General features: G+C 55.9%; 1 protein-coding gene across 1 annotated transcript in view; it reads right to left on the reverse strand.

Moving 5' to 3' along the window:
* LOC142485409 (glypican-6-like) overlaps window positions 1-21818 on the reverse strand; it is a 35241-nt gene extending 13423 nt beyond the window's left edge. Inside the window, exons 1-6 of the mRNA XM_075584425.1 lie at window positions 21636-21818; window positions 16177-16335; window positions 15103-15416; window positions 2657-2737; window positions 1973-2138; window positions 890-1020 (exon numbers count right to left, since the gene is read on the reverse strand). Coding sequence (XP_075440540.1) covers window positions 890-1020; window positions 1973-2138; window positions 2657-2737; window positions 15103-15416; window positions 16177-16335; window positions 21636-21789 — 1005 coding nt within the window. The 5' untranslated portion in view covers window positions 21790-21818. The remainder of the gene's footprint in view (window positions 1-889; window positions 1021-1972; window positions 2139-2656; window positions 2738-15102; window positions 15417-16176; window positions 16336-21635) is intronic.
* Window positions 21819-24228: the final 2410 nt, after the last annotated feature.

Here is a 24228-nt window from a genome sequence, read left to right on the forward strand (position 1 = left end):
AGAAGAGAGGCTGTAACCGCAGGACCTGGGAGATCATTGGGGAGACTTCATCCAGCAGTGGGAAGGAATGGGCTGGAGAGGATGGGATGAGGGAATGTGTGGGAGCGACGTGGAGAAGAGAGGCTGTAACCGCAAGACCTGGGAGATCACCGAGGAAACTCCATCCAGCAGTGGGGAGACACGGGCTGGAGAGGATGGGATGAGGGAATGTGCGGGAGCGACGTGGAGAAGAGAGGCTGTAACCGCAGGACCTGGGGGATCACTGGGGAGACTTCATCCAGCAGTGGGGAAGATGGGATGAGTGAATGTGTGGGAGCGACGTGGAGAAGAGAGGCTGTAACCGCAGGACCTGGGAGATCACATGGGAGGCTTCATCCAGCAGTGGGGAGACACGGGCTGGAGAGGATGGGATGAGGGAATGTGAGGGAGTGACGTGGAGAAGAGAGGCTGTAACCGCAGGACCTGGGAGATCACTGGGGAGGCTACATCCAGCAGTGGGGAGACACGGGCTGGGGAGGATGGGATGAGGGAATGTGTGGGAGCGACGTGGAGAAGAGAGGCAGTAACCTCAGGACCTGGGAGATCACTGGGGAGGCTTCATCCAGCAGTGGGGAGACACGGGCTGGAGAGGATGGGATGATGCATGATGGATGGATGAATAAATGATGAATCAATGAAGGATGAGTGGATCATGAATGAATGATTGATGGGTGAATAGATGAATGAATGATGGGTGAATGAATGGAAGAATTAATGAATGACTCATTGATGGATGATGGATGAATTAAGTATTGATGGATGATGGATGGATGAATGAATGAATGATTGATGGATAAATGATACATACATTCACACACATATAAAATGTACAATACAGGGGTACATTTACCTGGGCTGTGAGGTGTACACTGCCCTCCTGCAGGCTCATTATAGCCTCCGAAATCTTCACCCCGATGGATTCAGTGGCAAGCTCCACATTAAAAGATCCCGCCAGGCGTTCGGCCAACTCTTGCAGCCCATCTGGGGGGGGGGAGGGGGGCAGATACAGAGCACACTTTATCACTGCTTGCACCCCCAGTGCCAGGGCTAAATCACAGGTGGTGGTTTTAAAGACGCCGCACGCACACATCATTCCGAGTGCAAACGCGTTCACTTCCTGTCTGTAAGGGAAGTGGCTGTTCTGGACCAAGCCCACTGTGAGTAGGTCCATGTAGCATAAACTCATCCCCCTTTACAAGCACACAAAGTCCTACTATTGTCTTCAACTTTATTGGATGGGGGGGGGGGTAACAGAAATATGAAAGCACTGGCATGTAGTTTTTGTGGTAGGAAGTGGCTCGTGTGAGGAGAAGGTAAAAAGGAATCCCCTTCTAAGGGAGCAGCGGAAGATGAGTCTGCCGATGATAAGAGAAAGCACACTTTCCTATCCAGACAGGAACAAGCCAATGGGGCATACCAATATACAGAGCCGGGCGGGGGGAGAGGGCTAAACCAATCTCAAGCTATGAGCAGTGAGAGGTTGCCAGGGCAACTGACTAGTGGCTTGTGGAAAGGCTACAGTGTAGCAACATTGTTGCAATTTACACAGCAGCACAGGCTGCTTCAGAACAGGGAAACCTGGAACTTTCACTGGGGCAGCCTGAGAGCAGGAAAAATACACCGAAAATATACATTCCTGTTCCAGGACAGTGGTCATGGTACAAACTTTGACGCTCCTCTGCGTATACCATTATCCCCCCGCCCTCCCACACCGGACATCTCTTATTTCCTGTGTTGGTGGTAAATGACAGCGATGTCACAGGAAGTGAGGAGAGACCGCGAGAGGAACGTCAAGCAGAGCATTAAATAAGTTTGCCGCCATCTTTAAAAAAAAAACAACCACACCCCCCCCCCCTTCCCACCGTCCCCGTTCTGCAAAACCGGCCAAGGAGGGACTGCTCCACCTCGTGGCCGCCATCTTGGGAGTGCTCACCGATGAAGCTGTTCCAGGAAGGGTCCATGTCAGCCTGGTGGGCGAGGCAGCCCTTCATAACGTTAAGACAGAGTCCGTGGCAGGGGCGCAGGGAGGCGTGGCCCCGACATAAGGGACAGTACCACATACGCATGGCGGCACGAAGACAGTCAGGAGGGGGCGGAGCCTGGAGACAGAATGTGAGAGGGTTACCCTGCGGGGGGAGGGACATACTCATAGCTCCCTTCTGTCTGTGTCACTGTGTCACCCTGCGGGGGGAGGGACAGTCTCATAGCTCTCTTCTGTCTTTGTCACTGTGTCACCCTGCGGGGGGAGGGACAGGCTCATAGCTCCCTTCTGTCTGTGTCACCCTGCGGGGGGAGGGACAGTCTCATAGCTCCCTTCTGTCTGTGTCACTGTGTCACCCTGCGGGGGAGGGACAGGCTCATAGCTCCCTTCTGTCTGTGTCACTGTGTCACCCTGCGGGGGAGGGACAGGCTCATAGCTCCCTTCTATCTGTGTCACTGTGTCACCCTGCGGGGGGAGGGACAGGCTCATAGCTCCCTTCTGTCTGTGTCACTGTGTCACCCTGCAGAGGGAGGGACAGGCTCATAGCTCCCTTCTGTCTGTGTCACTGTGTCACCCTGCGGGGGGAAAGACAGTCTCATAGCTCCCTTCTGTCTGTGTCCCCTGTCTCAGTGTCACCTTGGTGGCCCTGCTGACGATGTCACTTCCAGTAGCCAGACCTTGAACAAAGGCCCTCGCTGCGCCCAGCGCACGTGTCACCTGTAGGGCAGAGAACCGTCATTATTACCTCCTGTAACACCCCCACACCCGAAGAACCGCCCACGGTGGTTATCTACTGGTGTCCGGGGGCAAGAGGGCAAAATAAGTACCACTACTGTTCCTCTACTCACCTGCCCCACAGGCACAGCGCACCTGCCCCACAGGCACAGCGCACCTGCCCCACAGCACACCTGCCACACAGCTCACCTGCCCCACAGGCACAGCGCACCTGCCACACAGGCACAGCACACCTGCCACACAGGCACAGCACACCTGTCACACAGGCACAGCGCACCTGCCCCACAGGCACAGCACACCTGCCCCACAGGCACAGCGCACCTGCCACACAGGCACAGCACACCTGCCACACAGGCACAGCACACCTGCCACACAGGCACAGCACACAGGCACAGCACACCTGCCACACAGCGCACCTGCCCCACAGGCACAGCACACCTGCCACACAGCGCACCTGCCCCACAGGCACAGCACACCTGCCACACAGGCACAGCACACCTGTCACACAGGCACAGCACACCTGCCACACAGCACACCTGCCCCACAGGCACAGCACACCTGCCACACAGCGCACCTGCCCCACAGGCACAGCACACCTGCCCCACAGGCACAGCGCACCTGCCCCACACAGGCACAGCGCACCTGCCCCACAGGCACAGCGCACCTGCCCCACACAGGCACAGCGCACCTGCCCCACACAGGCACAGCGCACCTGCCCCACACAGGCACAGCACACCTGCCCCACACAGGCGCACCTGCCACACAGGCACAGCGCACCTGCCACACAGGCACAGCGCACCTGCCACACAGGCACAGCGCACCTGCTCCACAGGCACAGCACACCTGCCACACAGCACACCTGCCACACAGCACACCTGCCACACAGGCACAGCACACCTGCCACACAGCGCACCTGCCACACAGGCACAGCGCACCTGCTCCACAGGCACAGCACACCTGCCACACAGCACACCTGCCACACAGCACACCTGCCACACAGGCACAGCACACCTGCCGCACAGCACACCTGCCACACAGCACACCTGCCACACAGGCACAGCGCACTTGCCCCACAGGCACAGCACACCTGCCGCACAGGCACAGGCACACCTGCCACACAGGCACAGCGCACCTGCCACACAGGCACAGCGCACCTGCCACACAGGCACAGCGTACCTGCCACACAGGCACAGCACACCTGCTCCACAGGCACAGCACACCTGCCACACAGCACACCTGCCACACAGCACACCTGCCACACAGGCACAGCACACCTGCCACACAGCACACCTGCCACACAGGCACAGCACACCTGCCACACAGGCACAGCACACCTGCCACACAGGCACAGCACACCTGCCCCACAGGCACAGCACACCTGCCACAAAGGCACAGCACACCTGCCACACAGCGCACCTGCCACACAGGTACAGCACACCTGCCACACAGCGCACCTGCCACACAGGCACAGCGCACCTGCTCCACAGGCACAGCACACCTGCCACACAGCACACCTGCCACACAGCACACCTGCCACACAGGCACAGCACACCTGCCGCACAGCACACCTGCCACACAGCACACCTGCCACACAGGCACAGCGCACTTGCCCCACAGGCACAGCACACCTGCCGCACAGGCACAGGCACACCTGCCACACAGGCACAGCGCACCTGCCACACAGGCACAGCGCACCTGCCACACAGGCACAGCGTACCTGCCACACAGGCACAGCACACCTGCTCCACAGGCACAGCACACCTGCCACACAGCACACCTGCCACACAGCACACCTGCCACACAGGCACAGCACACCTGCCACACAGCACACCTGCCACACAGGCACAGCACACCTGCCACACAGGCACAGCACACCTGCCACACAGGCACAGCACACCTGCCCCACAGGCACAGCACACCTGCTACACAGCACACCTGCCGCACAGCACACCTGCCACAAAGGCACAGCACACCTGCCACACAGCGCACCTGCCACACAGGCACAGCACACCTGCCACACAGGCACAGCACACCTGCCGCACAGCACACCTGCCACACAGCACACCTACCACACAGCGCACCTGCCACACAGCACACCTACCACACAGCGCACCTGCCACACAGGCACAGCACACCTGCCACACAGGCACAGCACACCTGCCCCACAGGCACAGCACACCTGCCACACAGCGCACCTGCCACACAGGCACAGCGTACCTGCCACACAGCACACCTACCACACAGCGCACCTGCCACACAGGCACAGCATACCTGCCACACAGCGCACCTGCCACACAGGCACAGCACACCTGCCGCAGAGCACACCTGCCCCACAGGCACAGCGCACCTGCCCCACAGGCACAGCGCACCTGCCCCACAGGCACAGCACACCTGCCCCACAGGCACAGCGCACCTGCCCCACACAGGCACAGCACACCTGCCGCAGAGCACACCTGCCCCACAGGCACTGCGCACCTGCCCCACAGGCACAGCGCACCTGCCCCACAGGCACAGCGCACCTGCCCCACAGGCACAGCACACCTGCCCCACAGGCACAGCACACCTGCCACACAGGCACAGCGCACCTGCCACACAGGCACAGCGCACCTGCCACACAGGCACAGCGCACCTGCCGCACAGGCACAGCGCACCTGCCGCACAGGCACAGCGCACCTGCCGCACAGGCACAGCACACAGGCACAGCACACCTGCCACACAGGCACAGCACACCTGCCACACAGGCACAGCGCACCTGTCACACAGGCACAGCGCACCTGCCACACAGGCACAGCGCATCTGCCACACAGGCACAGCGCACCTGCCACACAGGCACAGCGCACCTGCCACACAGGCACAGCGCACCTGCCACACAGGCACAGCGCACCTGCCACACAGGCACAGCGCACCTGCCACACAGGCACAGCGCACTTGCCACACAGGCACAGCGCACTTGCCACACAGCACACCTGCCACACAGGCACAGCACACCTGCCGCACAGGCACATCGCACCTGCCGCACAGGCACAGCGCACCTGCCGCACAGGCACAGCGCACCTGCCGCACAGGCACACCCGCCACACAGGCACAGCGCACCTGCCACACAGGCACAGCACACCTGCCACACAGCACACCTGCCACACAGCACACCTGCCACACAGGCACAGCGCACCTGCCACACAGGCACAGCACACCTGCCACACAGCACACCTGCCACACAGGCACAGGACACCTGCCACACAGGCACAGCGCACCTGCCGCACAGGCACAGCGCACCTGCCGCACAGCACACCTGCCACACAGCACACCTGCCACACAGGCACATCACACCTGCCGCACAGGCACATCGCACCTGCCACACAGGCACAGCGCACCTGCCACACAGGCACAGCACACCTGCCACACAGGCACAGCACACCTGCCACACAGCACACCTGCCACACAGGCACAGCGCACCTGCCACACAGGCACAGCACACCTGCCGCACAGGCACAGCACACCTGCCACACAGCACACCTGCCACACAGCACACCTGCCACACAGGCACAGCACACCTGCCGCACAGGCACATCGCACCTGTCGCACAGGCACAGCGCACCTGCCGCACAGGCACAGCACACCTGCCGCACAGCACACCTGCCACACAGGCACAGCGCACCTGCCGCACAGGCACAGCACACCTGCCGCACAGCACACCTGCCGCACAGGCACAGCACACCTGCCGCACAGCACACCTGCCACACAGGCACAGCGCACCTGCCACACAGGCACAGCGTACCTGCCACACAGCACACCTGCCACACAGGCACATCGCACCTGCCGCACAGGCACAGCGCACCTGCCGCACAGGCACAGCGCACCTGCCGCACAGGCACAGCACACCTGCCACACAGGCACAGCACACCTGCCACACAGCACACCTGCCACACAGCACACCTGCCACACAGCACACCTGCCACACAGGCACAGCGCACCTGCCACACAGGCACAGCACACCTGCCACACAGCACACCTGCCACACAGCACACCTGCCACACAGGCACAGCGCACCTGCCGCACAGGCACAGCGCACCTGCCGCACAGGCACAGCGCACCTGCCGCACAGGCACAGCACACCTGCCACACAGCACACCTGCCACACATCGCACCTGTCGCACAGGCACAGCGCACCTGCCGCACAGGCACAGCACACCTGCCGCACAGCACACCTGCCGCACAGGCACAGCGCACCTGCCGCACAGCACACCTGCCACACAGGCACAGCGCACCTGCCACACAGGCACAGCGTACCTGCCACACAGCACACCTGCCACACAGGCACAGCGTACCTGCCGCACAGGCACAGCGCACCTGCCGCACAGCACACCTGCCACACAGGCACAGCGCACCTGCCACACAGGCACAGCGTACCTGCCACACAGCACACCTGCCACACAGGCACATCGCACCTGCCGCACAGGCACAGCGCACCTGCCGCACAGGCACAGCGCACCTGCCGCACAGGCACAGCACACCTGCCACACAGGCACAGCACACCTGCCACACAGCACACCTGCCACACAGCACACCTGCCACACAGGCACAGCGCACCTGCCACACAGGCACAGCACACCTGCCACACAGCACACCTGCCACACAGCACACCTGCCACACAGGCACAGCGCACCTGCCGCACAGGCACAGCGCACCTGCCGCACAGGCACAGCGCACCTGCCGCACAGGCACAGCGCACCTGCCGCACAGCCACAGCACACCTGCCACACAGCACACCTGCCACACATCGCACCTGTCGCACAGGCACAGCGCACCTGCCGCACAGGCACAGCACACCTGCCGCACAGCACACCTGCCGCACAGGCACAGCGCACCTGCCGCACAGCACACCTGCCACACAGGCACAGCGCACCTGCCACACAGGCACAGCGTACCTGCCACACAGCACACCTGCCACACAGGCACAGCATACCTGCCACACAGGCACAGCGCACCTGCCGCACAGCACACCTGCCACACAGGCACAGCGCACCTGCCGCACAGCACACCTGCCACACAGGCACAGCGCACCTGCCGCACAGGCACAGCGCACCTGCCGCACAGCACACCTGCCACACAGGCACAGCGCACCTGCCGCACAGCACACCTGCCACACAGGCACAGCACACCTGCCACACAGCACACCTGCCACACAGGCACAGCGCACCTGCCGCACAGGCACAGCGTACCTGCCACACAGCGCACCTGCCACACAGCACACCTGCCACACAGCACACCTGACGCACAGGCACAGCACACCTGCCACACAGGCACAGCACACCTGCCACACAGGCACAGCACACCTGCCGCACAGGCACAGCACACCTGCCGCACAGGCACAGCACACCTGCCGCACAGGCACAGCACACCTGCCACACAGGCACAGCACACAGGCACAGCACACCTGCCACACAGGCACAGCACACCTGCCACAGCACACCTGCCGCACAGGCACAGCACACCTGCCACACAGGCACAGCACACCTGCCGCACAGGCACAGCACACCTGCCACACAGGCACAGCACACCTGCCACACAGGCACAGCACACCTGCCACACAGCACACCTGCCACACAGCACACCTGCCACACAGCGCACCTGCCACACAGGCACAGCGCACCTGCCACACAGGCACAGCACACCTGCCACACAGCACACCTGCCACACAGCACACCTGCCACACAGGCACAGCGCACCTGCCGCACAGGCACAGCGCACCTGCCGCACAGGCACAGCGCACCTGCCGCACAGGCACAGCACACCTGCCACACAGCACACCTGCCACACATCGCACCTGTCGCACAGGCACAGCGCACCTGCCGCACAGGCACAGCACACCTGCCGCACAGCACACCTGCCGCACAGGCACAGCGCACCTGCCGCACAGCACACCTGCCACACAGGCACAGCGCACCTGCCACACAGGCACAGCGTACCTGCCACACAGCACACCTGCCACACAGGCACAGCGTACCTGCCGCACAGGCACAGCGCACCTGCCGCACAGCACACCTGCCACACAGGCACAGCGCACCTGCCACACAGGCACAGCGTACCTGCCACACAGCACACCTGCCACACAGGCACATCGCACCTGCCGCACAGGCACAGCGCACCTGCCGCACAGGCACAGCGCACCTGCCGCACAGGCACAGCACACCTGCCACACAGGCACAGCACACCTGCCACACAGCACACCTGCCACACAGCACACCTGCCACACAGCACACCTGCCACACAGGCACAGCGCACCTGCCACACAGGCACAGCACACCTGCCACACAGCACACCTGCCACACAGCACACCTGCCACACAGGCACAGCGCACCTGCCGCACAGGCACAGCGCACCTGCCGCACAGGCACAGCGCACCTGCCGCACAGGCACAGCGCACCTGCCGCACAGGCACAGCACACCTGCCGCACAGGCACAGCACACCTGCCGCACAGCACACCTGCCGCACAGGCACAGCGCACCTGCCGCACAGGCACAGCACACCTGCCGCACAGGCACAGCGCACCTGCCGCACAGCACACCTGCCACACAGGCACAGCGCACCTGCCACACAGGCACAGCGTACCTGCCACACAGCACACCTGCCACACAGGCACAGCGTACCTGCCGCACAGGCACAGCGCACCTGCCGCACAGCACACCTGCCACACAGGCACAGCGCACCTGCCGCACAGCACACCTGCCGCACAGGCACAGCGCACCTGCCGCACAGCACACCTGCCACACAGGCACAGCGCACCTGCCGCACAGCACACCTGCCACACAGGCACAGCACACCTGCCACACAGCACACCTGCCACACAGGCACAGCGCACCTGCCGCACAGGCACAGCGTACCTGCCACACAGCGCACCTGCCACACAGCACACCTGCCACACAGCACACCTGCCGCACAGGCACAGCACACCTGCCACACAGGCACAGCACACCTGCCACACAGGCACAGCGCACCTGCCACACAGGCACAGCACACCTGCCGCACAGGCACAGCACACCTGCCGCACAGGCACAGCACACCTGCCGCACAGGCACAGCACACCTGCCACACAGGCACAGCACACAGGCACAGCACACCTGCCACACAGGCACAGCACACCTGCCACAGCACACCTGCCGCACAGGCACAGCACACCTGCCACACAGGCACAGCACACCTGCCGCACAGGCACAGCACACCTGCCACACAGGCACAGCACACCTGCCGCACAGCACACCTGCCACACAGGCACAGCACACCTGCCACACAGGCACAGCACACCTGCCACACAGGCACAGCGCACCTGCCGCACAGGCACAGCACACAGGCACAGCACACCTTCCACACAGCGCACAGCACACCTGCCACACAGGCACAGCACACCTGCCACACAGCACACCTGCCACACAGCACACCTGCCGCACAGCACACCTGCCGCACAGCACACCTGCCGCACAGCACACCTGCCACACAGGCACAGCACACCTGCCACACAGGCACAGCACACCTGCCACACAGCACACCTGCCGCACAGTGCACAGTACACCTGCCACACAGGCACAGCACACCTGCCACACAGCACACCTGCCACACAGCACACCTGCCACACAGGCACAGCACACCTGCCACACAGGCACAGCACACCTGCCGCACAGCACACCTGCCACACAGGCACAGCACACCTGCCGCACAGGCACAGCACACCTGCCGCACAGCACACCTGCCACACAGGCACAGCACACCTGCCACACAGGCACAGCGCACCTGCCACACAGGCACAGCGCACCTGCCACACAGGCACAGCGCACCTGCCACACAGGCACAGCGCATCTGCCACACAGGCACAGCGCACCTGCCACACAGGCACAGCACACCTGCCGCACAGCACACCTGCCGCACAGGCACAGCGCACCTGCCGCACAGCACACCTGCCACACAGGCACAGTACACCTGCCACACAGGCACAGCGCACCTGCCACACAGCACACCTGCCGCACAGGCACAGCACACCTGCCACACAGGCACAGCACACCTGCCACACAGGCACAGCGCACCTGCCACACAGGCACAGCACACCTGCTACACAGGCACAGCACACCTGCCGCACAGGCACAGCACACCTGCCACACAGGCACAGCACACCTGCCACACAGGCACAGCACACCTGCCACACAGGCACAGCGCACCTGCCACACAGGCACAGCACACCTGCCACACAGGCACAGCACACCTGCCACACAGGCACAGCACACCTGCCGCACAGCACACCTGCCGCACAGGCACAGCACACCTGCCGCACAGCACACCTGCCACACAGGCACAGCACACCTGCCGCACAGCACACCTGCCACACAGGCACAGCACACCTGCCACACAGGCACAGCACACCTGCCGCACAGCACACCTGCCACACAGGCACAGCACACCTGCCGCACAGGCACAGCACACCTGCCACACAGGCACAGCACACCTGCCACACAGCACACCTGCCGCACAGCGCACAGCACACCTGCCACACAGGCACAGCACACCTGCCGCACAGGCACAGCACACCTGCCACACAGGCACAGCACACCTGCCACACAGCACACCTGCCGCACAGCGCACAGCACACCTGCCACACAGGCACAGCACACCTGCCACACAGCACACCTGCCGCACAGCACACCTGCCACACAGGCACAGCACACCTGCCGCACAGGCACAACACACCTGCCACACAGCACACCTGCCACACAGGCACAGCACACCTGCCACACAGGCACAGCACACCTGCCACACAGCGCACAGCACACCTGCCACACAGCGCACAGCACACCCGCCACACAGGCACAGCACACCCGCCACACAGGCACAGCGCACCTGCCACACAGCACACCTGCCACACAGGCACAGCGCACCTGCCACACAGCACACCCGCCACACAGCGCACAGCACACCTGCCACACAGGCACAGCACACCTGCCACACAGGCACAGCACACCTGCCGCACAGGCACAACACACCTGCCACACAGCACACCTGCCACACAGGCACAGCACACCTGCCACACAGGCACAGCACACCTGCCACACAGCGCACAGCGCACCCGCCACACAGCGCACAGCACACCTGCCGCACAGGCACAGCACACCTGCTGCACAGGCACAACACACCTGCCACACAGCACACCTGCCACACAGCACACCTGCCACACAGGCACAGCACACCTGCCACACAGGCACAGCACACCTGCCACACAGGCACAGCACACCTGCCACACAGGCACAGCACACCTGCCACACAGGCACAGCACACCTGCCACATAGCACACCTGCCACATAGCACACCTCCCACACAGGCACAGCACACCCGCCACACAGCACACCTGCCACATAGCACACCTGCCACACAGGCACAGCACACCTGCCACACAGGCACAGCACACCTGCCACACAGGCACAGCACACCTGCCGCACAGGCACAGCACACAGGCACAGCACACCTGCCACACAGGCACAGCACACCTGCCACACAGGCACAGCGCACCTGCCACACAGGCACAGCACACCTGCCACACAGCACACCTGCCACACAGCACACCTGCCACACAGCACACCTGCCACACAGGCACAGCACACCTGCCACACAGGCACAGCACACCTGCCACACAGCACACCTGCCACACAGCACACCTGCCACACAGCACACCTGCCACACAGGCACAGCACACCTGCCACACAGGCACAGCACACCTGCCACACAGGCACAGCACACCTGCCGCACAGGCACAGCACACCTGCCGCACAGGCACAGCACACCTGCCGCACAGGCACAGCACACCTGCCGCACAGGCACAGCACACCTGCCACACAGGCACAGCACACCTGCCACACAGCGCACCTGCCACACAGCACACCTGCCACACAGCACACCTGCCACACAGCACACCTGCCACACAGGCACAGCACACCTGCCACACAGCACACCTGCCACACAGGCACAGCACACCTGCCACACAGCACACCTGCCACACAGCACACCTGCCACACAGGCACAGCATACCTGCCGCACAGGCACAGCACACAGGCACAGCGCACCTGCCACACAGGCACAGCACACCTGCCACACAGGCACAGCACACAGGCACAGCACACCTGCCACACAGGCACAGCAAACCTGCCACACAGTGCACCTGCCGCACAGGCACATCACACCTGCCACACAGGCACAGCACACAGGCACAGCACACCTGCCACACAGGCACAGCACACCTGCCACACAGCACACCTGCCACACAGGTTCAGCGCACCTGCCGCACAGGCACAGCGCACCTGCCGCACAGGCACAGCGCACCTGCCGCACAGGCACAGCGCACCTGCCACACAGGCACAGCGCACCTGCCACACAGGCACAGCGCACCTGCCGCACAGGCACAGCGCACCTGCCGCACAGGCACAGCACACCTGCCACACAGGCACAGCACACAGGCACAGCGCACCTGCCACACAGGCACAGCACACCTGCCACACAGGCACAGCACACAGGCACAGCACACCTGCCGCACAGCACACCTGCCGCACAGGCACAGCACACCTGCCACACAGGCACAGCACACCTGCCACACAGGCACAGCGCACCTGCCACACAGGCACAGCGCACCTGCCGCACAGGCACAGCGCACCTGCCGCACAGGCACAGCACACAGGCACAGCGCACCTGCCGCACAGGCACAGCACACCTGCCGCACAGGCACAGCGCACCTGCCACACAGGCACAGCGCACCTGCCGCACAGGCACAGCGCACCTGCCGCACAGGCACAGCGCACCTGCCGCACAGGCACAGCACACAGGCACAGCGCACCTGCCGCACAGGCACAGCACACCTGCCGCACAGGCACAGCGCACCTGCCGCACAGGCACAGCGCACCTGCCACACAGGCACAGCGCACCTGCCACACAGGCACAGCTGGAGAGCATGATGGGGAATCGGCGTCAATTACTGAGGGGTATTATATACTTTTAAAAAAAAGTCATTAATAATGTAAAAAAAAAAAAATCATTGTATTTTGGTCTTTTTTCTTACAGTCCTATTTGTAAGACATATTTGCCTCTAATGCAGCTTTCTTGTACAATTTGGAAGAAATATTTTTTCTTTTCTTCCTACCCAATTGCAATGAATTCGATTTTGGAATAAATATCCCAATGCAAAAAATGATCGGAGTAATTTTTAGAAACATTTTTTTTTTTTTATTATTATAATTATTATTATTATTTTAGTTGTGTTCATTTTTTTTTTTTTTTTTTAATTCAATATTCTTTGCCAACATTTAAATGAATTAGTAGGTTTAGTAAATAAACCCTTGAACTAATAATTGTCATTTTGAATCAACATTAGGGTGAAAAAAATATATGTTTTACTAAACATATCGATATTTTTCGATATTTTTCGATATTTTTCATTCGAGTTTTAGAAATGGATATGAATGACATTGAATCATTACAATTTTGCTAAATATTTGAACAGTTATTTTTCATACATTTTTGAACCAGTCCTTTTTAATAAGTATCTGAATAAACAAATGTGTCTATTATATATGAAATGTGTCTATTATATATTATATATTTAATAAGTATCTGAATAAACAAATGTGTCTATTATATATGAAATGTGTCTATTATATATTATATATTTAATAAGTATCTGAACAAATGTGTCTATTATATATGAAATGTGTCTATTATATATTATATATTTAATAAGTATCTGAATAAACAAATGTGTCTATTATATATGAAATGTGTCTATTATATATTATATATTTAATAAGTATCTGAATAAACAAATGTGTCTATTATATATGAAATGTGTCTATTATATATTATATATTTAATAAGTATCTGAATAAACAAATGTGTCTATTATATATGAAATGTGTCTATTATATATTATATATTTAATATATTTAATAAGTATCTGAATAAACAAATGTGTCTATTATATATGAAATGTGTCTATTATATATTATATATTTAATAAGTATCTGAATAAACAAATGTGTCTATTATATATGAAATGTGTCTATTATATATTATATATTTAATAAGTATCTGAATAAACAAATGTGTCTATTATATATGAAATGTGTCTATTATATATTATATATTTAATATATTTAATAAGTATCTGAATAAACAAATGTGTCTATTATATATGAAATCCTTTTTCAATATAGGTCAACTAATAATTATTTTTAAATAAACATTTGAATTTGTATTTATAATAAGAATATCATTTTTTTTTTTTTTAAATGTGAATATTTTTTCCCTGTGCGGGGAATCGAACCTGCAGTCTCAGCCGTCGGGGGGCGTCTCCGAAGGGGCGGAGCTCCTCTGCACTGGGGACCGCGCACTCCATGTATTCTGCGCTGAGCTGGTAGTGAGGGAGGAGGAGACGGAGCGTGCGCTCCAGAAGCCCCGCCCAGAACTCAGAGAGGGCGTCGGCCAGCCGGGAGGCCCCGCCTCCGGCGTAGAAAGCGCGCAGCTCGGAGTACAGGGCGCTGAAGAGGGCGGCGTTCTGAGAGTACGAGCGGCCGTACGAGAGCTCGAACATGGAGGAGAGAGAGCGCTCGGAGGAGGAGAGAAGAGCGAGGAAGAACTCTGCGGAGAGAGGGCGAATGGGGGGGGGGAAGGGTGAGGGGTTTGGAGTGAAAGAGAGAGAGATTGGGGGGTGGGGGAGAGAGAGAGAGAGATTGGGGGAGAGAGAGCAAGATTGGGGGCAAGAGAGAGAGATTGGGGAGGGGGAAAGCGAGAGAGGGGGAGAGAGAGAGAGAGAGAGATTGGGGGCAAGAGAAAGAGATTGGGGAGAGAGAGTGCGGGAGAGAGAGAGGGGGGGAGAGAGAGAGGGGGGAGAGAGAGGGGGGGAGAGAGAGAGGGGGAGAGAGAGAGAGGGGGAGAGAGAGAGAGGGGGAGAGAGAGAGAGGGGGAGAGAGAGGGGGAGAGAGAGGGGAGAGAGAGAGAAAGATTGGGGGCAAAAGAGAGATTGGGGGCAAGAGAGAGAGATTGGGGAGGGGGAAAGCGAGAGAGGGGGAGAGAGAGAGAGAGAGAGATTGGGGGCAAGAGAAAGAGATTGGGGAGAGAGAGTGCGGGAGAGAGAGAGGGGGGGAGAGAGAGAGGGGGGAGAGAGAGGGGGGAGAGAGAGAGGGGGAGAGAGAGAGAGGGGGAGAGAGAGAGAGGGGGAGAGAGAGGGGAGAGAGAGAGAAAGATTGGGGGCAAAAGAGAGATTGGGGGGGAGAGAGGGAGATGAGGGAGAGGGGGGAGAGAGAGAGGGGGAGAGAGAGGGGGGAGAGAGAGGAGAGAGGGGAAAGAGAGAGTAAGAGGGGTGAGAAGGCGAGAGGAAGACAGGGCCTTACACACTCACCATGAAACCTCTTCCTGCCCCCATTAAATACCCCTGCGGGGTAGCTGACGCTCTCGTTCACTATGCGGTTGAGGTCTCGCACACTCTCTTCGCTCAGACGCTGCTCCGTCTCACTGGGGCAGCAAGTGTACTCCTGGGGGCAGATACGGAGGTGCTCACCTGCGGAGGGGGGTGAGAGAGGCTGTTATTACCCCTCAAGGGGGCAAATACAGAGGCTGGGAGAGAGGGGTTAATACCCTAGGAGGGGACGAGAGAGATCCCAGGGCACTGATACACACAGGCAGTATATAGGTTCAGGCAGTACTGTATATAGGTACACAGGCAGTATATAGGTTCAGGCAGTAATGTATATAGGTACACACAGGCAGCAGTGTATACATTCACACTGGTAGTATATATATATCCGAGTATTATATAGGTGCACACAGGCAGTATATGCATCCATGTTCAGGCAGTATACGGGCTCACAGAGACAGTATATAGGTATGCACAGTTAGATTCAGGCAGTAACTGTATATAGGCACACACATGCAGTATATACATTCAGGAAGTATACAGGTACATACAGGCAGTATATAGATTCAGGCAGTGCACACGCAGTATATAGGCACACACAGCCAGGCAGTATACATTCAGGCAGTAACTGTATATAGGCACACACAAGCAGTATATACATTCAGGCAGTAACTGTATGTAGTACACACAGGCAGTATATACATTCAGGCAGTAACTGTATGTAGTACACACAGGCAGTATATACATTCAGGCAGTAACTGTATATAGTACACACAGGCAGTATATACATTCAGGCAGTAACTGTATTTAGTACACACAGGCAGTATATACATTCAGGCAGTAACTGTATATAGTACACACAGGCAGTATATACATTCAGGCAGTAACTGTATATAGTACACACAGGCAGTATATACATTCAGGCAGTAACTGTATATAGTACACACAGGCAGTACATACATTCAGGCAGTAACTGTATATAGTACACACAGGCAGTGTATACATTCAGGCAGTAACTGTATATAGTACACACAGGCAGTATATACATTCAGGCAGTAACTGTATGTAGTACACACAGGCAGTATATACATTCAGGCAGTAACTGTATGTAGTACACACAGGCAGTATATACATTCAGGCAGTAACTGTATATAGTACACACAGGCAGTATATACATTCAGGCAGTAACTGTATATAGTACACACGGGCAGTATATACATTCAGGCAGTAACTGTATATAGTACACACAGGCAGTATATACATTCAGGCAGTAACTGTATATAGTACACACAGGCAGTGCATACATTCAGGCAGTAACTGTATATAGTTCACACAGGCAGTATATGCATTCAGGCAGTAACTGTATATAGTACACACACACACGCACACACACACAGAGACATCCCTGCTCAGCCTGCTGAATCAGTTAAACTTCGCAGTGCGGGGTTGTCAGGGTTAAAACATACTGAATAGCACAGGAGAGGGAAGTCCCTAATTGACGCACGCTCCTCTACTGATAATTACACAATAAATACATTTTATTACAGAAACAAACTATCTACAACACGAGGATCGGACGATGCTGATCGAGCGCTGGAGTATCAGCGGGCTCGTTACTCAGCGTGTAAGGTAATATCGGAAACCTGCACCACAAGGGACCCTATCACTCGTAGCTTATCACGATCAGGATCCCGCTACCGATGTATATATAGTGTGAGATCATATACAGGGCACGATGGTAACTCGCCATATTAAAGTGTTCTGTCCGGGTGTGACGCGGGGAAGGACAGGCGCGCGTTAGCTGTGCGCCACCACGGTATATGCACCCGCCTCCCCGCCTCCGGAAACTATACTGCGCCAAATGGTTAGTGCTGACGTGTGATCCCGTACTCGCAGCCAATCGTGTGACTGTTAGCACACTACTCCTGGGAGTATCTCAGCACACTACTCCTGGGAGTATCTCAGTGTTACTACACGGCAGGTAACGAATATGGCAAGCAGCATCATTACTGCTGGAGTAGTGGCTGCCTTGCGTGGCTCACATCACAGGGTAACTTTGCTCTGACGTACCACGTCTTAACCATACAAAGGAATTAGAGACAGACGTTGGACTTCGGTGTTACCATTAACACGTACAGACGCTGCCTTGTGCGCTAGATGTAGAGTAGCCGGAGTACGCATGCGCGGATATTAATCTTGGAGCACGCATGCGCGGATATTAATCTTGGAGCACGCATGCGCGGATATTAATCTTGGAGCACGCATGCGCGGATATTAATCTTGGAGCACGCATGCGCGGATATTAATCTTGGAGCACGCATGCGCGGATATTAATCTTGCAGCGCATGTATATGGAATCCTATCGGGTGCTGATAGTACAAACCCCCCACTGCCAAAGCAGACGTCCCTCTCTGACCAATCGTGGCCCAGCAGAGCTATCTGTGGGGGATGGGCTGGGTATAGAATTCTCCTGTGTTGTCTGTACCCCCCACCTGGCGATCTATACGAGAGCCCGGCTGTATACAGAACGCATTACCGTCTTCAATGGTGCCCGACTTATTCCAAACCTGCAAGCACAGCAGTCAAGTTCTGACAACACAAAGCTGGCTCGGGTTGCCTGGCATGGGGATATGACGTCACCTGTACGTCATGAGCGCGACGGAGGCCGCGGTTTCAGGTTTAGAGAGATAATCGGTGACTCGTTCTTCACAGCGTAGAATTTGCGCCTTAGAAAGTTCAACTATGATGGGGGGGCCATCTCAGTCGAGACAGCTCTATGCACTGTAAGTCTTACAGGGCAAACCGTTTGGTAGCCAGCGGCGCACCGTGAGCGCGCTTACGAGTGAAAGCGACCATGTATGTATGATCGGGTTACCCTACAGGGGACACACGCTACAGTAAGGGGAATCATACTGCTCAATTGCTGATAACATGAGCTATTCATGTGCATCTCTGTGACAAGGATATTTGGCGGTGTACAACAAAAGACAGGGGTGCCCAATGCTACATCCAGTTGACAAAACATATATGGTAATAAAGTATAACGTTTAAATACTTCAATAATAATAATAATTACTTGGTTATTTAGTTAAACCCTTTGGCCAAAGCGTCATAAGCCTGCATACCAAACGTCAAGGTATAACCAAAATAATGCAGGTCCTACACTAACTACACTGTGAACCCTCCCCTTTTACCTCTGTATGAGGGGAACGAAACCCTAGTAAGTCCTGTTCTTGCAGCAAAGTGAAAAGACCTCCCAAGTTAAAAAGGGTGAGGAGGAGCGAGCTCTGGGATGAGGTGCCACCTAACCTCCATACAACTGCAACCAGTCAGACATTGATTAACACACATACTGTTTGTATCCATCATTATGAGCAAGCTAACCTGAGTGGTGGCCCATGCCAGCCAACCCGAGCCAGCTTTGTGTTGTCAGAACTTGACTGCTGTGCTTGCAGGTTTGGAATAAGTCGGGCACCATTGAAGACGGTAATGCGTTCTGTATACAGCCAGGCGCTCGTATAGATCGCCAGGTGGGGGGTACAGACAACACAGGAGAAGTCTATACCCAGCCCATCCCCCACAGATAGCTCTGCTGGGCCACGATTGGTCAGAGAGGGACGTCTGCTTTTGCAGTGGGGGGGTTTGTACTATCAGCACCCGATAGAATTCCATATACATGCGCTCCAAGATTAATATCCGCGCATGCGTGCTCCAAGATTAATATCCGCGCATGCGTGCTCCAAGATTAATATCCGCGCATGCGTGCTCCAAGATTAATATCCGCGCATGCGTGCTCCACGATTAATATCCGCGCATGCGTGCTCCACGATTAATATCCGCGCATGCGTGCTCCACGATTAATATCCGCGCATGCGTGCTCCACGATTAATATCCGCGCATGCGTGCTCCACGATTAATATCCGCGCATGCGTGCTCCACGATTAATATCCGCGCATGCGTGCTCCGGCTACTCTACGTCTAGCGCACAAGGCAGCGTCTGTACGTGTTAATGGTAACACCGAAGTCCAACGTCTGTCTCTAATTCCTTTGTATGGTTAAGACGTGGTACGTCAGAGCAAAGTTACCCTGTGACGCGGGCCACGACAGGCAGCCACTACTCCAGCAGTAATGATGCTGCTTGCCATATTCGTTACCTGCCGTGTAGTAACACTGAGATACTCCCAGGAGTAGTGTGCTGAGATACTCCCAGGAGTAGTGTGCTGAGATACTCCCAGGAGTAGTGTGCTAACAGTCACACGATTGGCTGCGAGTACGGGATCACACGTCAGCACTAACCATTTGGCGCAGTATAGTTTCCGAAGGCGGGGAGGCGGGTGCATATATAACGTAGCGGCGCACAGCTAACGCGCGCCTGTCCTTCCCCGCGTCACACCCGGACAGAACACTTTAATATGGCGAGTTACCATCGTGCCCTGTATATGATCTCACACTATATACATAGGTCGCGGGATCCTGATCGTGATAAGCTACGAGTGATAGGGTCCCTTGTGGTGCAGGTTTCCGATATTACCTTACACGCTGAGTAACGAGCCCGCTGATACTCCAGCGCGCGATCAGCATCGTCCGATCCTCGTGTTGTAGATAGTTTGTTTCTGTAACAAAATGTATTTATTGTGTAATTATCAGTAGAGGAGCGTGCGTCAATTAGGGCCTTCCCTCTTCTGCGCTATTCAGTAACTGTATATAGGCACACACAGGCAGTATATACACTCAGGCCGTAGCTGTATATAGGCACAAACAGGCAGTATATACACATTGAGGCTGTAGCTGTATATACGCACACACATGCAGTATATACACATTGAGGAAGTGTACAGGTAAACACAGGGGGTACATAGGTATGCACAGGTAGTAAATAGATGCAGGCCGTATATACATTGAGAAAGTATAAAAGGTACGCACAGGCAGTATATAGGTACACACATGCAGTATATACATTCAGGAAGTATACAGATACACACATGCAGTATATATATATTCAGGCACACATGCAGTATATATATATTCAGGCAGTAACTGTATATAGGTACACACATGCAGTATATATATTCAGGCAGTAACTGTATATAGGTACAAACATGCAGTATATACATTCAAGAAGTATACAGGTACACACAGGGGGTACATAGGTATGCACAGGTAACAAATAGATGCAGGCAGTATATAATTAAGAATGTATAAAAGGTACAGAGGCAGTATATACATTCAGGCAGTATATAGGTACACACATGCAGTATATACATTGAGGAAGTATACAGGTACACACAGGGGGTACATAGGTATGCACAGGCAGTAAATAGATGCAGGCAGTATATACATTGAGGAAGTATAAAGGTACACACAGGCAGTATATAGGGGCACATGCTATATATCCATAGACCCCCATGCGTTGTGTATAAGACGCTTTTATGACCATCCTGTACCAGATATGGGGGATCTGACCCCCGGTGTCCCCCCCAGGCCCCTCTCCCTCAGTTCCCGGGAGGTCTCCGCGCAGCTCCGGGTCTCGGGGTCTCCGGTAGAGGCCCCCGGTAGCAGCGCGAGGAGGAGGGTGCAGCTCAGCCGCAGGAGGTCCATTCGGGAGCGGAGTGGGTGGGGAGGGCGGGGGAAGAGACGGCCTGGGAGGGGAGGAAGGTTGAGGAGGGGGGGTGTCCGGTGCAGGCGGTGGGGGGGGGAGAGGTGGCGGGGGACACGGGGAGAGCGCACAGACAGCGGAGCAGCGATCAGCTGGGGCGGACAAAGGGGGAGGGAGGAGCCGCGGGGTCCTAGTGCCGCCGGCTGCGCTGTGTGTGTGTAGGGGGGAGTGTGCTATATACAGCCTGGCTGTGCCATGTATATACATACATCACGCATACGTCATGCCCTGCCCTGGTGTGTGTGTGTGCAGTCACAGAGGGGTGTGTGCTATACTGTTTGTATACATTATCCTACTGTGTGTATGTGTGTATATATCATTTATCACCACTCTTATTACACTGCATGTATATAGATAGAAGTGTGTGTATAATATATATATATTTTAGAGGAGAACTCTGGAAAGCTTGACCTATGACATAAATTGTTAGTCCAAATAAAAATGGTATCACCCAATACTGAAGTACTCATTTATTCTGCACATATATATATATATATATATATATACAAACACACACTTATATTACATATTTATATCGGGGAATGTATCGCCACTCGTTACACTGCATGTATATAGATAGAAGTGCGTGTATAATATATATATATATATACAAACACACACTTATATTACATATTTATATCGGGGAATGTATCGCCACTCGTTACACTGCATGTATATAGATAGAAGTGCGTGTATAATATATATATATATATACAAACACACACTTATATTACATATTTATATCGGGGAATGTATCGCCACTCGTTACACTGCATGTATATAGATAGAAGTGCGTGTATAATATATATATATATATATACAAACACACACTTATATTACATATTTATATCGGGGAATGTATCGCCACTCGTTACACTGCATGTATATAGATAGAAGTGCGTGTATAATATATATATATATATACAAACACACACTTATATTACATATTTATATCGGGGAATGTATCGCCACTCGTTACACTGCATGTATATAGATAGAAGTGCGTGTATAATATATATATATATATACAAACACACACTTATATTACATATTTATATCGGGGAATGTATCGCCACTCGTTACACTGCATGTATATAGATAGAAATGAGTATATAGATACTGTATAATATATACTGCACAGTCCCCTCTCTCTCTCACATCGTGTCACAGCTGTCTCTGTGCTGGGGATGTCTCGGATATGTCCCTTAAGAGACATTAGAGGACAGGAGCAGCTGTTAGATCCCCCTCTGCCTCACCCCCCTACCACTCACTCACTGAGAGGCAGATGTCCAGAGACAGGCAGCAGTCTCACTCATTCGGAGGGCAGTCTCACTCATTCGGAGGGCAGTCACTCATTCGGAGGGCAGTCTCACTCATTCGCAGGGCAGTCACTCATTCGGACGGCAGTCACTCATTCGGAGGGCAGTTTCACTCTTTCAGACGGCAGTCTCGCACACTGGGGTCCAGTCTCACTCATTCAGAGGGCAGTCTCGCACACTGGGGCCCAGTCTCACTCATTTGGAGGGCAGTCTCACACACTGGGGTCCAGTCTCACTCATTCAGAGGGCAGTCTCGCACACTGGGGTCCAGTCTCACTCATTCGGAGGGCAGTCTCACACACTGGGGTCCAGTCTCACTCATTCGGAGGGCAGTCTCACTCATTCGGAGGGCAGTCTCACTCATTCAGAGGGCAGTCTCGCACACGGGGGTCCAGTCTCACTCATTCAGAGGGCAGTCTCACACACTGGGGTCCAGTCTCACTCATTGGAGGGCAGTCTCACACACTGGGGTCCAGTCTCACTCATTCGGAGGGCAGTCTCACACACTGGGGTCCAGTCTCACTCATTGGAGGGCAGTCTCACACACTGGGGTCCAGTCTCACTCATTCGGAGGGCAGTCTCACACACTGGGGTCCAGTCTCACTCATTCGGAGGGCAGTCTCACACACTGGGGTCCAGTCTCACTCATTCGGAGGGCAGTCTCACACACTGGGGCCCAGTCTCACTCATTCGGAGGGCAGTCTCACACACTGGGGTCCAGTCTCACTCATTCGGAGGGCAGTCTCGCACACTGGGGTCCAGTCTCACTCATTCGGAGGGCAGTCTCACACACTGGGGTCCAGTCTCACTCATTTGGAGGGCAGTCTCGCACACTGGGGTCCAGTCTCACACATTGGAGGGCAGTCTCACACACTGGGGTCCAGTCTCACACATTGGAGGGCAGTTTCGCACACTGGGGTCCAGTCACACTCATTGGAGGGCAGTCTCGCACACTGGGGTCCAGTCTCACACATTGGAGGGCAGTCTCGCACACTGGGGTCCAGTCTCACTCATTGGAGGGCAGTCTCGCACACTGGGGTCCAGTCTCACACATTGGAGGGC

This window comes from Ascaphus truei, unplaced genomic scaffold (genome assembly GCF_040206685.1).
Source record: "Ascaphus truei isolate aAscTru1 unplaced genomic scaffold, aAscTru1.hap1 HAP1_SCAFFOLD_593, whole genome shotgun sequence".
NCBI classification, from domain to species: domain Eukaryota; kingdom Metazoa; phylum Chordata; class Amphibia; order Anura; family Ascaphidae; genus Ascaphus; species Ascaphus truei.